This window comes from Ruditapes philippinarum, unplaced genomic scaffold (genome assembly GCF_026571515.1).
Source record: "Ruditapes philippinarum isolate M1 unplaced genomic scaffold, ASM2657151v2 ctg2665_1_1_1_1, whole genome shotgun sequence".
NCBI classification, from domain to species: Eukaryota; Metazoa; Mollusca; class Bivalvia; order Venerida; family Veneridae; genus Ruditapes; species Ruditapes philippinarum.
Window position 1 is genome coordinate 4,739 of NW_026862957.1, and position 26,940 is coordinate 31,678.

The 26,940-nt window shown below is 32.5% G+C and overlaps 1 protein-coding gene and 2 long non-coding RNA genes across 4 annotated transcripts; 1 reads left to right on the forward strand and 2 right to left on the reverse strand.

Moving 5' to 3' along the window:
- On the forward strand, positions 1 to 26,850 carry LOC132720771 (uncharacterized; the record flags this gene model as incomplete). The annotated part of the gene is given in 3 exon segments (XM_060704981.1): positions 1 to 434; positions 23,399 to 23,555; positions 24,094 to 26,850. Coding segments are annotated over 3 exon segments (694 nt in total), but the record flags the coding sequence as incomplete, so codon positions are not given.
- LOC132720772 (uncharacterized) lies at positions 7,709 to 12,283 on the reverse strand. Its single transcript, XR_009624389.1, has 2 exons — positions 11,915 to 12,283; positions 7,709 to 8,369 (listed from the first exon to the last, which is right to left on the reverse strand). It is a non-coding gene; the product is annotated as an uncharacterized LOC132720772 (long non-coding RNA).
- Positions 19,493 to 21,376, reverse strand: LOC132720770 (uncharacterized). 2 transcript variants are annotated; one of them, XR_009624388.1, is made up of 3 exons: positions 20,836 to 21,376; positions 20,518 to 20,603; positions 19,493 to 19,870 (listed from the first exon to the last, which is right to left on the reverse strand). It is a non-coding gene; the product is annotated as an uncharacterized LOC132720770 (long non-coding RNA). The 2 variants fall into 2 exon arrangements; XR_009624387.1 differs by having other exon boundaries at positions 20,518 to 21,376.
- Positions 26,851 to 26,940: the final 90 nt, after the last annotated feature.

Consider the following 26,940-nt stretch of genomic DNA (forward strand, 5'->3'; position numbering starts at 1 on the left):
ACCTGTTCCCACACAATCACCGCCAAACACAGCCCTAGTTAGTGCACGTCACCTTGACACTTATCTTACTCCTGCTTCGCACAATGTTCACACTGTAGCAGACGTTCATCAACAATCTGATTCTTCACACAGGGTTACTAGGCAACAGCAGCAACAACAACAACAAAAGCAAACTGCTGAGTCACCTGAAAGTTCATCAAGGTCAGAGAGTAGTGAAAATGATGAGGATGGTGATGACGAAAACGATGAAAAAGATCCATACGCTATAGTGGACACTACAACAAAACTGCGGCAAACCAATGGACAAGGTAATGACAATCCTGCTGATACCGGTTTTAAGCGCCAAAGGTCAGGTGAAGGTCGTAGAAGTGAAAATTTCTTTGACAGTGATCATTCATCTTTAGATAATAAAGAAAAGCCATCTGCAGGGGAAGGTAACTTTAAGCTTATGCTTGTGACAAACACTCTTACTTGGTGTTTGGACTGTTTAGAATCTCTGTCTTCTTTTCTGTAGTGTGAAGGTGTTTGGGGAAGAAAAAGGGACAGCCTAATAGGCCAAATACCACTTAATCATTTAGTCTGACGAGACTGTTGGTTGAAGCTTAATTTTATAATTTCAATTTCAAAATGTCTTACAATAGCAATAGAGTGTTTCATATTCAAAGAAGTGCCCTTTTTTTCTCCCTCGTATGTGATATTTAGTCAGCTGGCATGTAACTTTTGCTTTTCACAGAAGATTTTTGTCTTTTATGAATATGGTACAGAATTTGTTGGGCCTATGTGTGGGATAAGGGTGAATGGATTTTGTCAGTTTTTATTTTGTAAACTTAATACCATATAAATCTCGAGCCTGTGAAGTATTTGATATAAATATCCTAATATTTAACACGGGGGACACCATGAAAAAGCAATGCCTGTTGTTGTTTTAATTTAGGAAAGAAAAACTGGCTGGTTTAAAAAAATCAATAAAGAAAAAGAGAGAGAAAAAAAAGAGACAGAGAAAAAAAGAAAAGTTTTGGTTTAAAAGTAGAGTTTGGGAAGGGCCATAACTGCCATTTATTTAAAGAATTGCCCCAATATATAGTTTTTCAATATATCTTTGAAAATGGGCACTCTCAAAAACAAATTTGCATCTTGCAAGATAGTATAAGGCATGGGGTTAAACTCAAAAGAAATGTATTTATATATGTTTGATATTTTATCACTTTTAAAAAAAGTACTGTGTTAGTAGATAAAAGAAGCATAAAGGCATAATGATGTGGTAAGTAGGCAAAAGTAGGCATTACTCTTTTGGTTTCTTTCTTTCATTATCTGGTTGAACATGGTTGTCTCTCTTTACTTATCTCAAATGACTTACAACCCTTCACACCAAATTTTTCAACATCTGTGTGCAATCAAGGTTTTTTATTAATTTGAATTTGTTGAAAAATTACTAAATGAGATGGTTTTTATAGAGATTATTCATTTATACAACTTCAAACATTTATATCTTAACCATCTTGATGTAAGAAAAAACATTTTTAGCTTGTATGTTTCAAAGAAAAAGTCAAGCTATTATGATAGCTATGACATTGTTGTTGCTGTTGTTATTGTGGTGCAAAAACTTTAATGTAGCCCATTATTCAAATAATTTTAAAGGTATCAATATGAGACTTGGAATACTGCAGTTGTAAGACAAGGGGCATAATTCTGAAAGCATTATTTTATGAGTTATGTCCCTTTTAAACTTGGAATATTTGTAAAGATTTGTTATTGATAGGTATCAGATGAGAGCTAATACCACATGTGGCTCTCTTGTTTAACATGATATGTTCCAGAAGATGAGAAAAAATGCAATTATAGACTGAATAGGTTGACACTTTTCCATAATCTAAAACAATTGGATAGAACAAATTTTTTTTATCATTTATCTTGAAAAAAGCAATTATATAATTGTATAATTTTGACTAGTCTAAGCATACTTTTGCTAAGCAACAATTCAACCTGTTTTTCTCACATATGTATATACATGTAGTACATGTAAGTGATTCATACAAACAGTTTACCTGTATAAAGACCTTTTTCTCCCCCACAACCTTTCATGCCCCTATCTACACCTCTTTGAAGCACTGTACACCCAATTTTGTTGTCTGTCCAATATGGGTAAAGTTTTCTTAGTTAGATTAGGTGTTCAACACAGTCGTCACCATTAGTTTAGTATTAGAATCTGTATGTGCAGGAATGCATCTTAATATTTCTATAGGGCTTCCACAGTCAGCTGTTTTATTTCACCAATTGCAACTAAATTTCAATCACATGTCCGTCTCTGCTTTGGCTCTTGTCAAGGACTTATCTGGTTCTTTAATGTGAGAAAGCTATCCAGCTAGGTTACTGCAGGTTGTTGGTTCCACTCATTTGCCCAATATTGCCTGAAATAATGCACAGAGGGACACATGGTGTCTTCTTCCTCCATTTAAAGGAATTCCTTTTAAAAGTATAAAACACAGAATTTAAATTGCAAACATAGATCACCTGGTGTACTTAAAATAGAAAGATTCACAAAAAATAATAAAGAAATATACTTAGAAATAAACTGAAAATCATATTTTTGTATTATTCTTAGCCTGATTTGAGTGAAAAGCATTGCAATGCCTTTCAATGTTGGATCATTTTTTACAAAAAACAATAATTTGAGTGAGCAAATGATCTGAAATTTTCAACACAAGTTATTGGCATAGTTCTACATCAAATTGAAAATTTATGTCGAAAAATTATTCCCAGTCCTGTCATGTAAAAAACTTCAGTGGAGTCCCTTTAAGCTTGAAAGTAGCCATATGACATTTACATTAGTGCTCGCCAATTTTTTTAAGCCAATCACCGACGAGGTTTTTTCAAATTTTCAGGTTTCAAATCTTAATAGAACAGATTTTATATAAACTGGACGTTTTATATTATAAAACGCAAGTGGGCGGAGCTAAGTTTCGATGAGCGCTAAAGTGCAATATACGCATGTGCAGAGATCTTGAAGTTTACTCCTACTAATCAATATTTATGCCGTACACGCACATGTATACGGCATAGAATTAAAAAAAAAAGAGGTTCATTGTAATTAAAACAGGCAAAATAACAGTAAAAATGTTTTAACAAAAACAACAACAACAAACATTTTAGAGTCATGTGTATTTAGTATACATCTACAGATACCTGGGCAACATGTATATTATTTTAAATATTTGAATTATTTGCTAAAGAGTAAAGGTAGATAACCTATTTAAATCATAATTGTATGGGTATTTGAAAACTTGTTAACTATTTCTTATCTCAAAGAAATGCACTATGTGTCGATAAACAAACAGGCTATAAACATGAAGTGGTCGAAATAAACTGTTAAAATTGTTTAATCAAAATATTTCTTCCTAATAAACTCCATATCGCCATACATGTAACCCGAAAATGTATACCGCTACAGTCTTCCAAATATGGTTATACACATTTAGGCTATCGTGTGACATCACACAGTGTGTTGGGTGGAAAAAAATTGGGCGGAGCACTTAAAGCCGGTTAGAGTGCATATTGGATGTTCTTTGTAAATAAGAAAGCTACAATCGCTTCGCAAGCTCCGCTCCTTTTTAGCTTTCTTATTTACAAAGAACACCCATATGCACTCTAACCTATACTTAGCCATGTGTACTGATTAACTCAAAATCCTATACCACAGTTAATTTAAGATAGTTTCACAGGTTCTGGTTATACATGTACATAGTGTTATAACAGAATATGAATTGTTTGTTGCAGCCTTTTTTTCACTCGGTAGATTTAAATATGTTTATACTAGATTTAATACTGGAAAATATCATGAAATTAGATTAACAAATTAGATAATTAACATTTTTGTTTGCTATCATATCTCTGACTTAGCTTTGTTTCTAACGTTTCCTATTCAGAATATATCTTTTTATAGATGAATTTCCCTTAGGAAAAGGAAAGGCATTTAACTTGCAGTTATTTAGCATTGTTTTTCTGACCAGTTTTAACCATTTATTAAGCAGTTTTCCTTGACAAATGTGATTATGTAGAAAGCATTTAAAATGCAGTTAAAATGCATTTAAAATGCAGTTATTTAGCATTGAAAAAGCATTGAAATCAGCCGAAAAATGAAAATGAGATGACATCATAAAACTGCCTCCAAATATGGAGATAGCATTTCCAACCATTTATATGACCTCATAAATAACTGCCAAAAAATTGTGTTTGCATTTTCAACCATTTATATGACATCATTAAAAAACTTTCAAAAAACTACTGAAGCCTTTATATGACCTCATAAATAACTGCAAAAAAACTTTCAAAAAACTGTTGCATTTATTTGAGCTAATATAATACTGTTAACAACTGTTCACATCTGAAAATAAATGTACATGTACATGGAATTTCTATTACATTGACACATATGTATGTACATAGATTTCTTACAAATCACCAAATCCCCTAACTTTTCATGAACTCAAAAGCATTGCCCTTTTAGTTTCATTAGGCAACCAGTTTGATTACTGTGTGGACTTAAAGTTTTGGACACTTTTTAATGTATTTAACATTAGAAATTGCTAAGACGAACAACAGACATATTGAACTGTCAAAAATCTCACAATAAGCCTCTGGATCTTTTGAACTTTGAGATTAAAGGCCATATATGCGTTTGTAATGAGCAAAAATGTTAAGTACAAAAATCTTATCCAATGACATTGTTATGAACAAAAACGAAAAAGAAATCATAGTATTTCTCTTCTAAAATGGTCAAAATGTTGAAAAACACCACATAATTCTTGTAACGCCTACAAGACGTTACACCAAATAGTGCTTACATTTTAAAAGCATTAAAAGATTGGATAACACCCTTGCAGAAATTACTGGTAATTTACCAGGATTTTACTAGGATTTTAGTGGGAAATCCCAGGAATATTTACAGGGATAATTCCTAGGAAATGCAAGGAAATCTGAGGAATTTCCAGTTACTGGCTGGCGGTAATTGGAACGACTGAAAACTACTGGTAATAACTAGAAAAACTAGAAATGTGTCATCATGCCACGGATGCCCCCGCATGCAGCCAAAATTTCAGATGGTGCATTAATTTTTTTTTTTCATTTTAAGTTCAAAGCCCTTAAAACTTTTCAATGTTAACACAAACCATTTCCATACAACGTTCAAGGCACTGAAATTATTTAGTCTTAACCTTTAGAAAAAGCATATTGCATATTTGTAGCCAAAATAATGGCCAAAGAATGAGTGCTGAAACTGAAAGTTCAAAATTTTTCCAACATTCAGGAAAGATAAGTTTGTCTAAAATCATTGAACCATGACCAAATTCAAACTTAAACTGCTTATTCCTAAGATGTATCTATATTATTTTCAAAGTGAAAGAGACATAACTCTGCCAAAAAACCATCAAACCATGACCAAATTCAAACTTGACCTGCCCATTCCTTTGACATATCCATATGTCAAATTAAAATTGAATATGTAACACTGTTAGGTAGATAATGAACAGAAACTGTAAATTTCATATTATTTTCAAAGTGAAAGGGGCATTACTCTGCCAAAAATCATTGAACCATGACCAAATATGAACTTGACCTGGGCATTCCAAAAAAATATCCATATGTCAAATTTGAGTTGAATGTGTTGTACCATTGGGGAGATAATAAACGGAAACTGAAAATTTCATATTACTTTCAAAGTGAAAGGGGCATAACTCTGCCAAAAATCATTGAACCATGACCAAATTTGAATTTGACCTGCGCATTCCATTGACGCATCCATATGTCACGTTTGAGTTGAATGTGTTGTACTTTGAGGGAGATAATGAACGGAAACTGAAAATTTCATATTATTTTCAAAGTAAAAGGGGCATAACTCTGCCAAAAATCATCGAACCACGACCAAATTTGAACTTGACCTGCGCATTCCTTTGACGCATCAATATGTCACGTTTGAGTTGAATGTGTTGTACCTTGAGGGAGATAATGAACGGAAACTGAAAATTTAATATTATTTTCAAAGTGAAAGGGGCATAACTCTGCCAAAAATCATCGAACCATGACCAAATTCAAACTTGACCTGTATTTTCTCATGACATATCCATATGTCAAGTTTGAGTTGATTGTGTTGTACTGTTGGGGAGATAATGAACAGAAACTGAAAATTTCATATTATTTTCAAAGTAAAAGGGGCATAACTCTGCCAAAAATCATCGAACCATAACCAAATTCGAACTTGACCTGTATTTTCTCATAACATATCCATATGTCAAGTTTGAGTTGAATGTGTCCAACCGTTCTTGAGATAATGAACGGAAACTGAAATTTCATATTATTTTCAAAGTAAAAGGGGCATAACTCTGCCAAAAATCATCGAACCATGACCAAATTCGAACTTGACCTGTATTTTCTCATGACATATCCATATGTTATATTTGAGTTGAATGTGCCCAACCGTTCTTAAGATAATGAACGGAAACTGATGATGACGGAATGACAGAATGACGGAAGGACGGAAGGACGGAAGGATGGAAGGACGGAAGGACGGAAGGACGGAATGACGGAACAGGGTAACACTATATGCCCCGGCCATTACATGGCGGGGGCATAAAAATTTGAAACCAGGAATGCCTTAGATCGACTTGTACTGGAAAATCCTAATTACTGAGAATGACCTGCCCACGGTATTTGGAACATTTTTCTAGTCAATCCCAGGCATTTCAAAGACCTATGATAATACCAGTAACTCCTGGTATTTTTACAATCTTAGGAATGACTGAGAATGACCTGCCCACGGTATTTGGAACATTTTTTCTAGTAATTCCTTGGCATTTCAAAGAACTTGGATATCCCAGACGTTCCTGGTATTTCCATGATCTAAGGAATGGCTGGAATAGCCTAGGATTGCATTGTACTGAAATTTCTAGCAACTGGGTATGACTGGACCACAGCTGAATTACTGTTACTAGGGCCCCCAAAGGATCATTACGATTAAAATCAAATAATCAGTTTTGTAGAAGATATCATTACAAGAAATTGCTGACAATACAAGATGCCATTGGACACAGGGCAATCACATTACTTCACATAAGCACATTGTACTGATGTGAACTAAAATGTGCACTTTTAAATCCAGTTAAATGACAAGCAGTTCAACATCAGTCATAAGCATTAGCAAACTATTAAATTTAATAAAAAGCATGATTGCATATGAAACAAAGTATTTTCCTTACAGTTTAATTGTTTTTATATTGTTAAGACACACTTCTTTAGATATATATCATTGTAGTTACTGGAATGCAATGAGCTTTGGCAATAACACTTGACTTAAGATTCCTTTTTTTAAAACAGTGTAACATGTGACACCTCTTTGAATTTAGCACTAAAAGTTAAAACATTATAATACTTGACTAGGTCACTCCTAGATTTTAATTTGCTTTCATCATTTTCTTAACTGATTGAATGAGGGACATCACTTAAACAGTCTAAGAAACGTCACTTAAACAGTACAAAACATGACGAAAGAAACCTCCAGTATTACATGCAACTCCTACATTTTCTATTGCTGTCTTCTGAAATGAGTAAATCCTTGCTGTAAGATCCAATTTTTGCCGGTTTAATAATTTTCTTGTCATCAAATCTTTCATACTGAGAATCGCAGTAATCCACTGAATTGATGATCTCTGGTAATCAAATGAAATGTTGATCTTTGGTAATCCAACGACTTCTTTGCATTTTCACAGATATATATATATATATACAACAGATAGGAAGCTCTAAAAATAGATAATAGTCAGATTTAGACCCACAATCCTTTGCAGGCTTTGGTGATAATTGGGTTTTCTCGATAGTCTCCAATTTTCGCACTCTCGTTAAACTTGGACGATATCCATGAATTATTGTTTACATACCCCGACATAGATTTTCATCAGAGAAATATTTGTATAGAAAGTGTGTATAGTACCTTTTACAATAAATAACTATTGCTTTCTATTTAAGCAAAAAAATGTTTCATCTTCCTCCGGGAATCCAATATGACGGTGTTTTGGCTATTTTTACCCAGGATGCATCAAATCTCTGAAAATCCCGCAACATATGATAACTTATAAGAACACAATTCTGCCAATACTGAATTTAACTGTGTGACATCACAGTTTCTTCTCCATGTTTATTTAGCTCCATGGCATTTTGTACAACTTGCCCTCTTTCAATTACCTGAAGAATTTATGACAGTTTCTTTATCAAACGTTTTTGACCCGTTTTATAGATTTAAGCTCTCACTCTCCTCAGCTTTGAACATCATCCACAAATTAGTTGAACTCCTCCCTTTGTGGCCTTGTGGTACCAATTCTTATCTGAAATCAAACAAATACATTTCTCTACATATGGAAATATACCAAGATATTTGAAAACGAAATAAATACAAATCACTTGGCAGGACGTGAAGTGGATGCACACTTGGTTCAAGCAAGTAAAATCATTGCAAACTTGACAAAATGGTTTCCTTTTTTTAAATATCTACAAAACTCTCACATACTTTTTTCAGGTAAGTGGGTTTGTATGTTATTTGATTTCTTTTTAAATGGCCATTCATGAAGGACGTGTTTATGACACACTCTGTTCTGGGCCTCAGATTTGTAGCTTTTTGGTTAAACAAAGCTATTGAAGTTATAAACTGGTCATGTACATATTTTGAAATTTGATAAGTGAAAATCCAGGGCGGTTTTTATGCTCATTTATTCACATAGGTAAGTTTTGAAGTTCACCAAAAAAAGCAAACTAATGAAAATATACTGTGCATTTTTTTTATTATTATTTATTATCATTGTTATTCCTGTAATTTAGTGATGTTGATCATTATTTCTGTAAAGTTGGTTGATTCTAACTCAAGCACTGAAGGAACAAATAACATAACATAATGAAACGGTTTTTACGAAGTCAAGGGAAATAACTCTACAAATACGGGATAAATCCACAAGCGGAACCCAAGGTGCACAACTACATATGCTGACCAACCTTCCCTTAAGGTTTAATGACTCTATGTCAAATCCTTTTTGATTTACATGCAAAAAGTTGAAAATTGCAAAAATTTTCTAAGTCAAGGTCAATAACTCTAAAAAAATAAAATAAATCCACATGAAAATATCCAGTGCACAACTTCACATGCTGATCAACATTCCTGCAAAGTTTCATGACTCTATGTCAAACCCATTTTGAGTTACATGCGACACAAGTTGAAAATTGCAAAATTTTACTAAGTCAAGGGCAATAACTCTAAAAATACTATATAAATCCAGACAAAAATACCAAGGTGCACAACTACACATGCTGATCAACATTCCTGTAAAGTTTCATGACTCTAGGTCAAATACTTTTTGAGTTACATCCGACACAAAAGAGAACGGACGGACAAGGGTAAATCTAAATGCCCGCCACTAAAGTGGGGCCACAAAAATATCTTGTTCAAGCGTGTTCAACCACTTCATGTCCTGCCCCATAATACAATAACAGATTACAGTCATCGAATTTAGCACTGGCCCGGTGGCCCATGACCAGTGTAAATTTTAAGAGCTAAATATATATAGTAGTAATAAATTCAAAACTGGAATTCGGACGAGTATATTCAAAAAATCTTAAATTCAATGACTGAGAGGCAATGTATTCAGGTTAGTGCTTAAAGTATGACACTGTTTGTGCTATTTTTGTTCTTTGCAAATCATCATGTGGGATTTATTTTAATGGACCAGTATTCAGATTCTCTAGTATAGGCTTAGACAGTGTCAAAGACAAACCATTTTAGCTAGGCTGTCACTTGGACCACTGAATGACCGATAAATTTTGGTGGCCTAGACAACTTTTTTTAGTGGTCCAATAATTCCTATACATGCACAGAAATCTAGAGATTAAATCACACACAAACACACACATAAATCAAAAACAAACAGAAAACATGATTTCTGTTTCAAATAAATTTTTGGAGGTATCTTATTGTGATTTAAAAATACAGTCTGTCAGTAATGTGTTATTTTAAAAATACAGACATGATGTTGGCTTATTGAACATCATCTTTTCTTGTTGATCTTGTTCTAAATATATAACTAGATCTACATAAATTAATGGTCATATAAAAATATTGTTTCTTTATGAAAAACTTTTTTTTCTAATACAAGTTCAAAATTGCTAAGGTAGTGAACTGTCTGCATACTAGGGTATTGCACTGTCTGGGTGTAAAAAAACTTTCTAGCCGTGCATTTTTTCAAAACAATATTTTAAATTTCAATATTTTTAAAGGGCATAAGCAAATAATTTCCTGCAGGGAAGCACAGCCATATTTAACGATGCTTTGTTTTTTATTAGTCCCCTACCGGTTTACCGGAGGGGACTTTAGGTTTACCCTCCGTCCGTCTGTCCGTCCGTCCGTCTGTCCGTCCGTCCGTCTGTCAGTCCGTCAGTCCGTCCGTCCACAAAACTGGATCCCGCGATAACTTGAAAAGTACTGAAAATATTTTTATGAAACTTGGTATATGGATAGATGGCAGTATGGAGATTATGCACGTCTTTTTCTTTTCTTCCTATGTTGAAAATTCTGGTTGCTATGGCAACAAATAGGCTGAAAATATGGCAAATTTTACACATAAACTGGATCCAGTGATAACGCAAAAAGTACTGGAAATATTTTTATGAAACTTGACATATGGGTAGATGGCAGTCTTGAGATTATGCACGTCTTTTTCTTTTCTTCCTATGTTGAAAATTCTGGTTGCTATGGCAACAAATAGGCTGAAAATATGGCAAATTTTACACATAAACTGGATCCAGTGATAAAGCAAAAAGTACTGGAAATATTCTTATGAAACTTGACATATGGGTAGATGGCAGTCTTGAGATTATGCACGTCTTTTTCTTTTCTTCCTATGTTGAAAATTCTGGTTGCTATGGCAACACATAGACTGAAAATATGGCAAATTTTACACATAAACTGAATCCAGTGATAACTCAAAAAGTACTGGAAAATATTTTATGAAACTTGACATATGGGTAGATGGCAGTCTTGAGATTATGCATGTCTTATCTGTTCTTCCTATTTTGAAAAAATATCAGTTGCCTTGGCAACAAATAGGCATAAAACATGGCAAATATAACAATATTTGTGATTAGTCAAAAAGAGCTGAAAATTTTTATGAAATTGCATCTTTAATTCAAGAGTTATCTCCTGTTTAAGAATTTTGCTTTTAAAATGTTATATTTTGGTAACAGGGATGTTTCAAATATTAACTTTAGAGTGTCCTTCAGTCCGTCTGTCTGTTCATATAAACTGTTTCCTGTGATCACTTTTAAAGAACTTTTCCAACAAATTTACTTAAGATAGAGAAAAATTGAAAAATTAGTGAATGGCCCTTCAGAATGTTGATGGGGTTCTAACCGGTAGGGGACTTATGGATTGCTTGCAATACTATGATAATTGCTTGTTTATTATTATTATATCTTTCCTGTTCAACAAAGAAATAAATGAAAACAGGTCGCGAAAATATGTGACAAATGTCCGTTTACGCATTTTTTCCAGTAAGGTTTAAGTATCTTAACTGTAACTAGGAATAAGCTGGAAATACAATTATTATTTCTATTGTTACAGTTGGCAAATTGTTACAAAATAATGCTTTTAGAAGTGAAGAAAGGTCATTAAAATAATCTCTAGACTCTTCATTTTTTCTAGCTTAAGGTCTTCAGCGTACCCGTTTATATATATGACATGACGTGAACTATGCCGCATCTGATGAAAAACAAAAATGTTAAAAAGCGGCTTATAAAGTTTTGGAAGCCAGAACTACATTTTTTCTAGAGGTCATAAACACGCCGTCTCTGTTTGGGAAAAAAACAGTGCATTTATGATAATACTCACAGTGAATTTCACCGATTGCAGCTTTGAAGGTCTTCTTCTGATAATTTGCTTGGGCTATTTCACCTTCCTCGTTGTATGTCTTTATTGGGGAGACGATATCAGTTCACTGTCGATATGAGACGAAGTGTCTGCCGTCTTTGAATATTGCGCGCACAATAAACCTGTGTTCTACGTAATAAACATGTGTACTACGTCAGTAACATGTGCTTGATTCGCAAAATTTCGTGTAGTTCCGTTGTTTTTGCCGTCAATAAAATGACTGAATAATTTCAATTATATCGTTGAATTTTATTTCACAAATCTATTATTTTAGCCCAACAAGCGCTTGAATTTCATACAAAGCTACAGTAGTTTCCAAAACAATTGTGTTGCTACGTCATCAGTATACGTATTAAATACGTCAAGAAATTATGCTCGTCTCGGTTAGCGTAAATATACGGAAATTGCTCGAGTATAATCGTAAAGGTTCGCTGGTTAAGTAAAGACTAAGTTATCATCGTTAATTTCCGTCAGCATAAATATGACCTGCCACATATAGGCCTACTTTAATTCAGGCGGAGATTCGGGTTTTGACTCGTGAAAATTTGGAAATGCACAAATTTGACACGTGAAAAAATCTGCACAAGAGTCTATTTGCCACATGGGATTTTCAACTATGCAATAATAATCACCTTAAATCCACCCCTAATTAGATCTACATATGTTCAAATCACAATCAATAATCAAAGCGCTGAAAGCACTGATGTATTCGCTGCGCATTATAAATGCATATGTGTCTTACTAAAAACGTTGCAATTGTAAAGAATAAAGGAATATGGGCCACTGAATTACAGATTATTAATCTGATAGAGACATTAACACTGGTTGTTTATTTACATTGAAAGAGGGAAAGAAGTAAGAATAAACTAAATGAGAACAACTTTATTACATTATCTAAGTGGTACAATAAAATATACATCCATAATATGAATGCATGCAGTACATTCATGACTAGATCCTTAACATGATGAGAGAATTATGTTATAATGAATATATATATATATATATAGTAACAATACCTAGAATACTATATTGCTACATAAGCTTCAAATGTAATGACAGACAGATTACCTAGCTAAAGCATTTCAGTTTTTCACATGATGAAAAGTGAAACTTGGAACATGTTAATTTCATGAAATTTAAGAAGAAAATATAGGTATTTTTGTAAAATACTTTAATTTTAAAAATTTCTGAGATTAAAAAAAATACAAAAAAAGTACTTTTAATAGTTTGCGTAATAGCCTGTAACTGTCAAAAATAAATTTTAAAATTCTGTTATTTACTTTTTTGCAAAGAAACATTACAAATGGAATGGGAGCATGAGGAAATGGCTTTAATAATGCAAAACAAGCAAAATGGCACAATAAGAGAAAAGGATGGTTGTAATATCTAATCTTTTTTTACCTACTGTGACCTTATCATGCAAAATACCAAATTAATTTAAAGCGTTTTTGCACACAGTAAACGAGAAATTTTTGACGTTTTCAAACTGAGTAGTTTAATATGACATTATTGAAATATGGAAGACGGACAGACCAGGAATCTTTGACTGTCTGTAATAGCTGACCTTTTGCTAATGTGAGCTAAAAAATGAGAATACTGATGTCAAGGATGATTCAATAATATCCATATTTAAGAAAACACAGCTTTAAAACCAATTGCAATATTGATAAAAAAAGTAAACAATGTATATTATCTATGCCCCTGGTTAAAACATGATAGAAATATTTTCAGAACCTTTTTACTCACAATAATAATACATGTAATTATAACAGCATTAATAAGTACATCGCCTTATCTAATAGTCTGAATCTTACACAATTTAATGTTGCATGACAAACATTCTATTATAAAGCTTTCAATATTTCAGTTACTTCATACATAATCAGTGTTCTTTTCTAATTAAAGCATATATACAGAACTTGCTAACATGAAAAACAAATTTGGTCACGATAAGTTTATCTCATGTATAAAATTGCAACTTGCTTGCAATTTAAGTAATTTTATTTTAAGATTCTTATGCTAGAAAGTATGGTGATTGCTCAATTTTAAGTCATTTGTTAAAAACATTTTCATAAATCGGAAACACACTCTATAAATGGCTTGGTACTTCATATCAATTGTGAAATTTCTTTTATTAAGAATATTACTTACTGATAAAAATTCACAAAATTGCAAATACAATGTAAATCTAAAAACAATGTTACATAATTAAGGTATAATCAAGTTATATAATGATTAAGACAATGGATTGAAATGATAGAAAAACAAGCAAAGTAAAATGAACATAAAAAATTGTATACATGTAACACTATTGACCATAAGAAACAGTTAAGTCAAACAAATGTAAAAGTTATTAAACATTTAAATTTGGGGTGTAGTTTCATGTTTCTTCGGAAATTGAAGTCAAAATAGTTCTCAGAAATCAAATATTTCTCTGACAAAGATAGAAATGTTATGAGCATGTAAACCTCCCACAAAACTTTCTGATATAACTCTAGTGCAATCACTGTTTGTTTTTACTTTGACTAGAATCAAAAATGATACCTTTGTTTACAGTTTGTGTCCACAATGATAATAGCATATAAATAAATATTATCTTGTCACTTGTGCCTGGTTATATAAAAAAAAACAATTTCTAATAAAGGAATGTACAAGTTTGTTTTGCATACATGTATGTTAAGAACAACTTAAGCATGTAAATAAAAAGTACTGGGAACATGGTATTTTAAAGGTATTATAAGTAGATTTCAACAATAATAAATTAATGATTTCAAAATTAGAAGAAAAAAAATGGGTCAAAGACAGAAAAGGCCGGGTTGCATTTCTATACCAAATATCATGATGCTGTAATGTTTCGAAAAAAATTTACCACTGACCATTAATGTGGAAAATTTAACTAAGTCAGTTAACAGGAAGTGGATGAGTGAAAGACTTGAAATCAAATCCCACAGTATGAGACCATGTGTCAATGCTGTTTGTCAAATATCAAGAGCCTGTGATAAGTAGTTGCTAAAAAAACTGTTACAAAAATTTCTTACCATTGACCATTAATGTTGAAAATTTAACGGTAAACAGGGCGTGGTGAGCGACAGAGCTGAAATCAAATCCGACGGTATGGGACCACGTCAATACTGTATACCAAATATCAAGAGGCTGAGATAAGTTGGTATGGAAGACAAAACTATGAAACTAAGAACATTTGTTTACATAAATTCCATAAATAAGTTCAAGGTGGGGGGGGTTATTCTGGAAATAGTCATGCTTATCACACAACATATGTGTAATGATAAGAAATATAAACAAGAGGGCCATGATGGCCCAAAGTCGCTCACCTGTATATAGGCCTCCCGGAGCGGGGCCAGTTTAAACCCCAGGGCTTTTATTTGAACAAACTTGGTTGACACCCATTAGAAGATGTTTCATGCTAAACATCTAAGGTCTAGCTTGTTGGGTTTTTTAAAAGAAGTTTTTTCAAGTTTTTTTCTTTACACATATAGTTAAAAACAATGACACACCTGGGGCAGGACCAGTTTTGATCCCAGGGCTTTTATTTGAACAATCTTTGTAGACACTTACTAGACAATGTTTCATGCTTAATATCTGAACTCTAGCTATTCAGGTTTTTTCGAAGAAGATTTTTAAGTTTTTGCTATACACATGTAAGGAAACTGAATGACCCCTGGGGCGGGACCAATTTTGACCCCAGGGCTTTTATTTGAACAAACTTGGAAGACACTCACTAGAAGATGTTTCATGCTTAGTATCTAAACTCTAGCTATTTGTTTTTTTTTTTCAAAAAAGATCTTTCAAGTTTTTGTTATATGCATATAAGGAAAATAAATGACCCCCGGGGCGGGGCCAATTTTGACCACAGGGCTCTTATTTGAACGAACTTGGTAGACATCCATTAGAACATGTTTCATGCTAAATATCTTAGCTCTAGCTCTTTCCATTCTTTAAAAGAAAATTTTTAAAGTTTTTACTATATGCATATAGGGAAAATCAATGACCCCCTGGGGCGGGGCCAATTTTGACCCAAGGGCTGTTATTTGAACAAACTTGGTAGACACCCATTAGAAGATGTTTCATGATTAATATCTTAGCTCTAGCTCTTTGGGTTCTTTAAAAGATTTTTTAAGTTTTTACTATATACATATAGGGAAAATCAATGACCCCCCATGGTGGGGCCGATTTTAATTCTAGGAACAAAATTTGAACAAGTTTGGTTTTGGACCTATAGATGATACCATAGACCAAATATCAAAGCTCTAGGCCATTTTCTTTCAGACCAGAAGATTTTTCAAGTTTTCACTTTATGTATAAAATTATAATGAAAATCAATGACCCCCCGAGGGCGGGGCCAATTTTGACCTGAGAGCCATTATTTGAACAATCTTGGTAGAGGTCTACCACACAATGTTTCATGCCAAATATCTTACCTGTAGCCTTTGCGAATTCAGAGAAGAGGATTTTTTATGTTTAACTATAAACATATTAGAAAAACCCATGACCCCCCGGGGCGGGGCCAATTTTGACACTAGGGACAAAATTTGTACAACTTTGGTATTGGACCTTCAGATGATACCATAGACCAAATATCAAAGCTCTAGGCCATTTACTTTCAGACCAGAAGATTTTTCAAGTTTCCACTATATGTATGTAATGAAAATCAATGACCCCCCGGGGCGGGGCCAATTTTGACCATAGGGCCATTATTTGAACAATTTTGATTGAGGTCTACTACACAATGTTTCATGCCAAATATCACATCTGTAGCCTTTGCCAAATCAGAGAAGAAGATTTTTTTAGATTTTACTATAGACATATAAGGAAAAACCTATGACCCCCCAGGGCGGGGCCAATTTTGACACTAGGGACAAAATTTGTACAACTTTGGTAGAGGACCCATAGATGATACCATATACCAAAAATCAATGCTCTGGCCCATGTACTTTCAGACAAGAAGATTTTTTAATTTTGTGCTTTTTGAAATCCTTCTCTGGCCCTATGACCTACATGTACATATGCAACAGACCAGAACCATTTGAACAACTTTGAAAGGGGACCACCCAAGGATCATTTCTGTAAAGTTTTGTTGATGTGCAGTCATTGGTTTCAGAGGAGATGTTGTTTATGTTAAAAGTTGACGACGCACGACGGACACAGGGCCATCACAATAGCTCACCATGAGCATTGCTCAGGTGAGCTAAAAAGTAAATCAAATTACTTATAATATTTTTTTAAAAACATCCTAAGTTCAAAGGGATATTAACCTGAAAATATTGCTTTAAGAGTTATGAACCTAATCACATAAGATTAATTGATGATAAGGAATATGTATTTGAAGTAAGAGGTAGATGCCTTTGAAACTAAAGAAGTCATAGTAAAAAATAATATTTTTAAAGTAAAAAAATCTAAGTTCATGGGGAGGTAATTCTTGCAATATTGGTGCTAGTGTTAACAACCTTGTCACATAACATTTGGTTAATGATAAGGAAAATATATTTGAAATATGAAGTTGATCCCTTCAGAAATAAATAAGTAACAGTAAATAATAGCTGTCGGTAGGACAGCAACGCTCTACCATTATAAGTGCTTGATAGAAAAAGAGCCTTGATAATGTAAAATGTTAACAAAACGGCCAAAGTGTCCTTTAAATCCATGTTACTGTTATAGGGCCAAATTTTCCTTTCAATCCATGTTACTGTTATAGGCCTTGAAGAGAGTCCTATTATGCTCTCAAAGAAGAGTATTAAATTTCAACTTCTTCCTAGCCAGATGTCAATAGTACATGAAAAAATCTGAGGTGGTATGCAAACTTTAATTAAATAACATAAAATCTAAGTCAGAAAAGGGGCATAATTCTGTCAAAATGCTTGATCCAGTTATCTCCTCCTGTCTACAGGTTGGGGTCATGATGGTGAACAAGTGTGCAAAGTTTCAAAGCCATATATCAATGGACTTTGATATTTGAGATATTACAAAAACTTTAACCTAAGTTATTACACCTACGCTGACACAGACACCAACACTGACGCACTGGTGACTACAATAGTATCGAACAGTCGAGCTAAAAATAACTTCTTTTTTTTGAAAATCTTCAAGAGGAAATTTGAAAATATTGGTGCTAGAGTAATGACCTTGTCACATAAGATGTGGTTGATGATAAGGAACATATATTTGAAGTATGAAGTTGATCCCTTAAGAAATAAGGAAGTAACGATAGAAAATAATATTTTTTAAGGAAAATTCTAAGTTCAAGGGGAGATAAATCTGAAAATAGTGGTGCTAGAGTTATGAACCTTGTCACAAAAGATGTGGTTGATGATATGGAAAACCAAAACTTTAATCTGAATAAGGACGCGGACGCCGGGGCAAGTAGGACGGCTCTCCATATACTTTGTATAATCTAGCTAAAAATGAAAAGTAAGAAAGTGTTTTATGCAGTAAACATTAATATAAATATAAAAGTGATATGGCACTTTTTGTACTAAGAAGCGAGGAATGATATTTTATCTTTTCCTGCATTCTAAATCTATAGTAAATGATATTATTATCGTACCTTTCTTGCCTATTAAATGTATGGTATTGTACCTAACAATTTAGCAATGATGTTCCAGGGTTTTCACATGTTGGTTTACACAAAATATCCATACATATATCTAATTTCTATTATAATACATATATACATTAAACTTTATGCTTTAAACAAAAAAATAGAACTTTTTACAACATTACCATTAGACAGGATTAATTTTGACCCCAGTGACACTACTGAAGTTTTCCAGATTGTATGTAAATGATAAGCAGACTGGAAATCTATACACCTGACAATCTATTTTCCTTTCTTCGAATTTTTCCATGAATATGTGACCATAAGGCTTGGAAATTTTTTTAACAACATAGCAATATTCTGAGGTATCCAATGCATTTCTCTGCTTAACTAGTAACTTCAGCTAGAAACTTTTTAAAAGGAAGTTTTTCACATATTTCCAATACAATTTAGGTGAAACATGTAGGTCCATTGGCATTCAGGGCTTCCATTAAGATCCAAAATTTGGAAGTCAAAGACTGCAAAATGTGACATTGGAAGTCACAAAATATTGGTAAAGAAGAAAAAAGCATTACATTTTGGAAGTCACAAGCCAAATTCAAGGAGTGAAATGACTTCAAAACTTCCATTAATGGAAGCCCTGCCATTACTATGAAAATGGTAGTCTGATGTTCATTTACAAAAAGTGTTTATACCTTGATCATTCAAACAAAAAGTTTCTCCAAAAATTGCGTATTTCTCTTCTAAACAAACAACTTTGCACATTTCAACATCTTACAGTTCACATATATTCGTCTTACATGTCCACAGATATATATACAATGGATAGGAAGCTCAGAAAATAGTTGAAAGTCAGATTCAGATCCACAGTGCGCTTCCGTGATAATCGGGTTTTCCCACTAGTCCCCGATTCTCGCACTCTCGTTAAACTTTGGCGATATCCATGAACTACTGTTTACATTGCCGACGTTGTTTTTTTTAAAAAAATATCTGTGTAGAAAAGTGTGTATGATACGTTTTAACATAAAGAACTATTGCTTCTTATGTAAGTAGAAAATGCTTCGTCATTTTTGTCAATGTTCCTCTTGGAATTCAATATGGCGGTATTTTGGCTACTATTACCCAGGATGCATAAAATCTTGGAAAATCCCGAAACACATGATAACTTGCGTTAGAACAACCCCAATAATACTGAATTTAACTGTATGACGTCTAAGTTACTTCTCCATCTATATTAAGCTCCATGACATGTCCAATCAATCAGTAAATCAATAAGTTGATTGATCATTAGAACATTCAATCAACAATTTGACAATCAGAGAATGAATCATCGAGTCAATGAAATCGAGGAAATCAACACTCTGAAATTAAAAATATTACATCAACATAAAAATAGAGTTAAATCAATTTCATATGTCTGAAATGCATAATTATCATTTAAATAAAAACCTCCAAATTTATGGTCAATTACAATAAACCCATTAACACTTTCTATATGATCTACGTAAATAACCGAGGTATGTCGAGTGAAAAAATATGAGTTGCTTCCCTTATCTTCGAGTAAAATTGATATCTCTTATGCTTTAACAAACCGCTAATTTCTTCTGATTAAATGTCCGATTTTAAAATGTATTGCACTAATAGGAAACGTTGGATCTTAGCTTCGTCACAGTATATTCTTCAACACATCTTTTGACTCCACAAAGTATTCAAATAAACAGTTAAACCTACCACATGTCAGACCATTTTACATACGATTTATACAGTGAGAAAACAACCGGTTATCTTTATTCCTAAAACTACTGATAAGAAAAGCCTCTCGTCTGCTAGTTCTGAAAGTATTTATCGGTGTATTAAATATTTGCAACACATTGAACAGCCTACTTAACCTGTAGGTATATTAACATATAATATAGCTATATGCTTTCTATTGGCCGCCACAATCATAAGTTCATTTAATGAAGTTATTATAAAATACATCATAATCATAAATAAATTCTAAACTCACCAGTTCGTGGAATTGAATGTACCAATAATAATAGCATTATCTTCTTCAAACACGCATACTGTCAAACTCTCTCTCTGCTGTAACTTCTGCAAATATAATAAACACAATGTGCAAAGTGATATGAATAAAATGTGAGATTAAGTAAACAGAGAGCTAGATTAACGGATTTTTCGTAAAACAATTCTCAAAGGTTCCAAATCACGAAAACTGATGACATTTCAAATCAGACCACACTCATTACTTAATTAAAAAATCATATATGACATACACTCTATAAAACACTAGTTTAAACCAAATGCAACTCAAAATAATACTGACCAACTATCAATAATCCATATTTCCAATATATTAAGAACACTTATGAACTTTTTACAAACAAAGCCGCTTAAACATAGACAAAACTAGTGATATTGCGGGAAACCAAGGGAAACAACTCAAACAACAAAAGATATATATCAAGACACCTGTTACACATCATGAAATCCAAATAAGAATTCCAAAACAGATTACATTAAGTTCAAATAATATTGTAAGTTTTCTGTACCTACTTTTAGAAAATGATGAGATCAGCTTTCACATACAAAAATAGCGTGACGTCGAAAACTTTGTTTTGGTACGAACTACTTCCTTACTCAAAGTTAACGCGAATGAATACTAATGATATTTTTTACTGATTATATCCTGAAACATGCAAATGATATAGGATAGAAATAACACAATCAAAAATGAACTACTGACAATTCAAAATATTATCACTTGTGTGTGACAAGAAAATCTGTGTAGAACTACTTTGCGTTGTTAGGTACCCATTCTTATATTGTAATCCCGCAAATTGTGATAGAACTGTATTCACTGCTAACGCAGCGAATACAAAAATGTCAACAGGCAGTATAAGCCGTGCATAAAGTGCACTGAAGCATGACATCAGTGGATGCAATTTGACAGCGCTAAAAATAGCTCTACACAACTGATAAAAATTACATACTTCAGATGTCAATTATTGATTATTTTCTTAAGGTTTATAATACGTCTTTGATTTACTTGGAGTGCCTGAACATTTGTTATTTCTTTTTGGGTTATATATTCCTATTTAATATCTATTAATTAAATGGCCAATGATAAAATTGTCATAATGCAGGTTGACCATTAAGGTCAATTGATTATTAAATTTCAATTAAATAATAATAATAAAAGTAATCCTAGAAAAATATTATTAAATAGATCTAGATCAGTATGTTGTTTTATTTAAAAAAAGAAAGAAAACATTTTTATTTTCAATTTTATTGTCTTCCTTCTTTATTTACTTAAATTGTTTACTTTCAACAAAGAGAATTCCTAGTCTTTAGGAATTTATGTAAGATTCAAGGAATTTAGCACAGATGTTAAGGATTTTGTTCTACAAGATAAATTCTAAGTAATTCCTAAAGACTAGAAATTTTGCAAAATCTTAAGTCTTAGAAATCTCAGAAAATAAATTACAATTCCTAGTTAAACTTTAAAATACAACAGCTAGTGTCTGAGTTTCAACTCTGTCGCAGGCATTGTAAACTACAACCTTCACATTGTACAGACAAACTATCTGGCTCATGAGTTTTAAAAAAAAAAAGAGAAGACGACAGGGTTTGTTCATGTGATTTCTTTTGCTGCCTCTGGACGGCATGACTCAGTTTGAAAGTAAATTTACACCCCACACCGGTGAGTTGTACACATACAATATTGCTATGATGCACTACAAGGTATTAAGTGAATATTAGTGTGCATGAATTATATTTTCCTAAAAGCATTTAAATAAAACTTGTAAAAACTGCAGCTTCTGTCACAATCTTTTAGCTTAAAAAAATGGTTCAAGAAAATAACTTGTAAAAAATGGTAATGTAAGTATTGTTTAACATCACCATTTATTTTTAAATGTTGAAAAACTTGTAAAAAATGCTGGACACAAGTTTTTTAACAACAAGTTTTTACCCGTTTTTTTTAAAGAACTGCTGTTTAAATGGAATCCTACAAATTAAGATGAAGGGCAAAAAATTGTAAAAAAGGCATTTATTTGAAAAAACTGCTAAATAACTGCAATATAACTACAAGTTAAATGCCTTTCCTTTTCCTAAGGGTTATGATATATGCATGTATATAATAAAAGAATTACAATGACTTATATATTTTTATTAGCCTGAAACAGCACTTGTAACTTTGCTGTTTTCTCTGCTTTAAAATATCCAAGAGAGAAATTAAAGCTAGTGTATATTAAAAAATAACCAAATATTTTAATCTCTAAGCTTCACTTCATTATAATTATATAGCCTCTAATCTTTCAAGTAATGAAAACAAATAGGAATTTATTTATGAGTAATATTTTATATATCGTTTATATCAAACCTGCTGTAAAGACCACCTCTGAAATAAGACCATATATCAAAAGATCAGAGTATATAATTTGCTTTGTATGCTCTGAGTGATTTCTCATACCAGCATAGTGTATTACGGTGTCTTATCACATTTCATTTATTTACACATAGTACTTTCATTTAGCTGGCTGATATTTGTGGTGTTATGTTCCATGACCTTTCACCCTTGTGGTAAGGTCAAGGTTACTGAGACTAACTGACCTTCCCCATAATGTAAGGTCATACTTTATGATTTATTTAAGCGACATAAGGGAGCATTCATAAATCATAGCAATATTTGTGGTAATCGGTAATTGCAGAAATACAAAAATTCTTTATTTTTTTAAAAGGCTACCTCTTAGCAAGTACCATTTACTCACATTTTACTTTGTGAGCTAGGCTGGTCTTTATAGAAAGGTTAGATAAAAGATTTTTTTTTACTCATCTCATAAAATGAATGAGGAGTATAACCGCATGTATATTTTTCATTATTGTAGATGGTGAAGATCCCTATCACACGCTAAAATTTGATCGTGAGGATGACCGGCCTAGTGACCAGAACGGCCAACTTGATGATCAGTCCAACGACCAGTCTGCTCAACAAGGGGAGAGCAGTAATGCAATGAAATTTGATCAGTTACCTAGAGGTCAAAAGTAAGTTGATAGCTTTTTTGGTTCCAGATTTCATACAAGTATAGAAATTATAGAAAATAGTTAAGAAAGGGCAAAGTAATTTAGAAATAGGTTTATTTTTTTCTGAAGTATTTGTATAATTTGAAAATACAATTTTTTTTAAAGTGAATATTTATGTATGTGGAAGTGAATATACTTGTATATACTTGATATCATTCTGTTTGAAAAAAGGCTTTATTTTACTGCGTAAGCCTGTGTTAAGGGGTGTTAAAAATGTGGCAGTTTTTCGTTATCTCTCATGTGCAGAATAGATCAAACTAAGTCTGCAGTTCTCTTCCCCTTCCGATCATTTTTTCATTGCTTTAGGGGAATTGTCCCTTCCATAAAATATTCATAAAATAAATTCATTTGCTTCAGTTAAACTACATTTCACTGACCATTCATATGTTTGCAGATTATTCTTACATGTTTTGAACTTATTATTAACATTAATTTAGTCATTTACATTTTTGGAATCATTTTTTTTTTCACAGTAAAACAGTCTTTCTTTATGTTGCAGGGAAGTAATTATGGCACAGTACCATCATGAACATCAAGGTCAAGTTCCCCCAGACCTACCACCACGTGACGAAAAATCATCTAAAACTTGTGTTATTATGTAGCAGAATATTGTCATGAATAGATTGGGACCAGCCTTCTAAAAAATTCATTCTTGTTTTAATACTTATTCAAATACTCAGAATTTTAATTTATAATTGAAGCAATTGATGTAAAAGTTTATACTAGGAGTAAAATATTATGCACAAAATTGTGATGGAAATTTTCCTATTTGACTTATAATCAAAGGTTAGTATTTTTTATAAGAAACTGCAGGTAAAACTGTTTAAAAAACCACCTCTGTTCGAAGCACCTATCTCTTAATAAAAGAATTCTATTTCTCAGTTTAGGTCATAATGTACAAAGGAACCTTCCCTTAAGGGAGCATCAGTGACATGTTCTTCTCATGGAAATTCACCTTTGTTGTGAAACCACTTTACAACACAGACCATTGTTACCACTTTCTAAAAGTGGCTGTTGTAGACAGATTAAGACGTATGATAAAGAAAATTATAACTCTTTCACGTTGAGCCAAAAACAACATATGTACTGGTTTGTACCTGAAAGCTTAAAGAGAAATCTTACAGCAATTTTTCTCTGACATATCCATTCTAAATTCAATAAATGTAGAGAAACCAGTTTCAAACTTTGTACTTTTTGATTTTTTGAGCTAAGGGTTAAAATAAAAACATTAAAGATCATTTAGAAATACTCAACTTTATTTATTTTAAAATGCACAGTAACATTTTATTCACGGATAATGTTGTATTATTAACAAATTAGAATATTATTTTTAAATTATAATTTTGATAAAATTTAAATAGTCATAGCTTTTATTTTCGTAATTTGTATAACATTTTTGTTATTTTTTACTGACATAATTGACTGTATAGTTTACTGCTATTGTTTTTGCATTTTTATATTGAATACACATAGATTAGCATTTAAACATTCTATCTTCCTGCACAGTGAAAGAACATTATAAGCACAGGGACCCAGCACAGTGTTGGGATAGTGTAAAAAAGTAATTCTAGAAAAAAATACAGTACATGTATATATTTTTTTCTAGAATTACTTTTTTACACTATCCCAACACTGTGCTGGGTCCCTGTGATTATAAGGAGACCATAGGACAATGGTTTAAAGACCATTTAAGGACGATTGAGTGGTTAAATAGCACTCCTTGAGCAGTTGTCAAGGATATGCCCATGAAAATATAATATTTAAAGTCTGTTACAAAATATATATCTTGCACCATTAATGTAAAGGAATATACATGTATAGTTTTTATAATGGTGTCAGTGCTAGACTGATGTATTTGACTTTCATAGATAGTTACAGTTGTCTAGCTGTGAACTAATGATTTCCATTTTACATTTTAGAACAATCACATGTTTCAAACAATCTTCGGCTAAGCATTTATTTTAATAAGTTTTCGAACAACTGTGTTTATTAAATTGTGTAAAGAAAGTGCACATAACTTTATGTACTTGGTATTATTTCTAAACAGTTAAAACCCCAAAGTTCACATCCGTAGAGATGCCTGGACCAAAAGACTTTAAGTTCCATTTATGTTATCAAAATGTTTATAAACACTGTTGTGAAAAGCAAGATTATATCTTTTTGTCAACCGCTTTTTCGAAGGAAAAAGGTGGATATAGAAAAAGGCTGTGTTCATCTGTCTGCTGGTCCATCTGTCCACACTTTCCTGGCTGGTCTATAACAATGTAATTTATCATATGTATTTTGAGCAATGGTGAAGACAGTTTTGAAAATGGCGGCCATCTTGAATGAGCAGAGATAATTTTGGGCCCACTTCACTTTTGAAATTTACATGGTCTAAAGATGATTTCCAGAAAGTTTCATGCTTGTATCACCATTTGCAGTATTCTCTCAATTCCCACCTCACTAGTATACAGCCAGGCCAGCCTGCAATGCAGAATGTTCAGTCTAACCAGGCTCTCTACTGCTGCCAGCTCAATTTTTGTATACTCTGAGTTTTCAAATGGACTCTTCCAAATTCAAATATTGCCAAATCCATTACAACATTTCCGCAGGTTGAGGAATATTAATATTTTCTATGTCAATCGGTTTTTCTTGACAGATACTTTTGAGTTTGATTCTTAAATGACCACTGCCTATTTATATTATCTTAATAAGGAATCATTTTTAAGACAATCTCAGATTGGTTGCTCTGTTAATTGGATGAATATAAGTATTTTATGTTTTTTTGAAAAAGAGGCATTTGTCATCATGATCATTGACACAGACATTTTATTATTTATTTTATACATAGTTCATAGAATACACATATTTTTTGTATCTATCAAGCTACCGTCAAACCTGTGATTAAAGGCCATACAAAGGAGAGACCATACATGACCTTTATAGACAAGTGGTCTTAATGCCGAGTTAACTCTGCTGTACCTTTATCAATGAAGGTTTGTTTGCAATAGAATGGTCTTCATTTACTGGGTGGTCTTTATCCGGAGGTGGTCTTTAACATGGGTTTGATTGTAGTCAGAATAAGTATGCTTTTTGAGAAATTAAAATGGTATGTTGTATTATCTTATTTATTCTGTTTTTTTATTGAGTTGATAGAAATTTAACAGTTCCATTTTGACATTTCATTAGTATCTGTTTTATTTTGAAATTGTACTATTGTTAGAGCTTTTTGTATATTATATAATGCTATCTGTGATACAGTAATAAATTATTTCATGTTAGAAATAGGTTGTTAGTGTTTAATGTTTATCTTTCAAAACTTATTATACCCGACAAACAAAGTTTTAGGGGGTATACTGAAGTC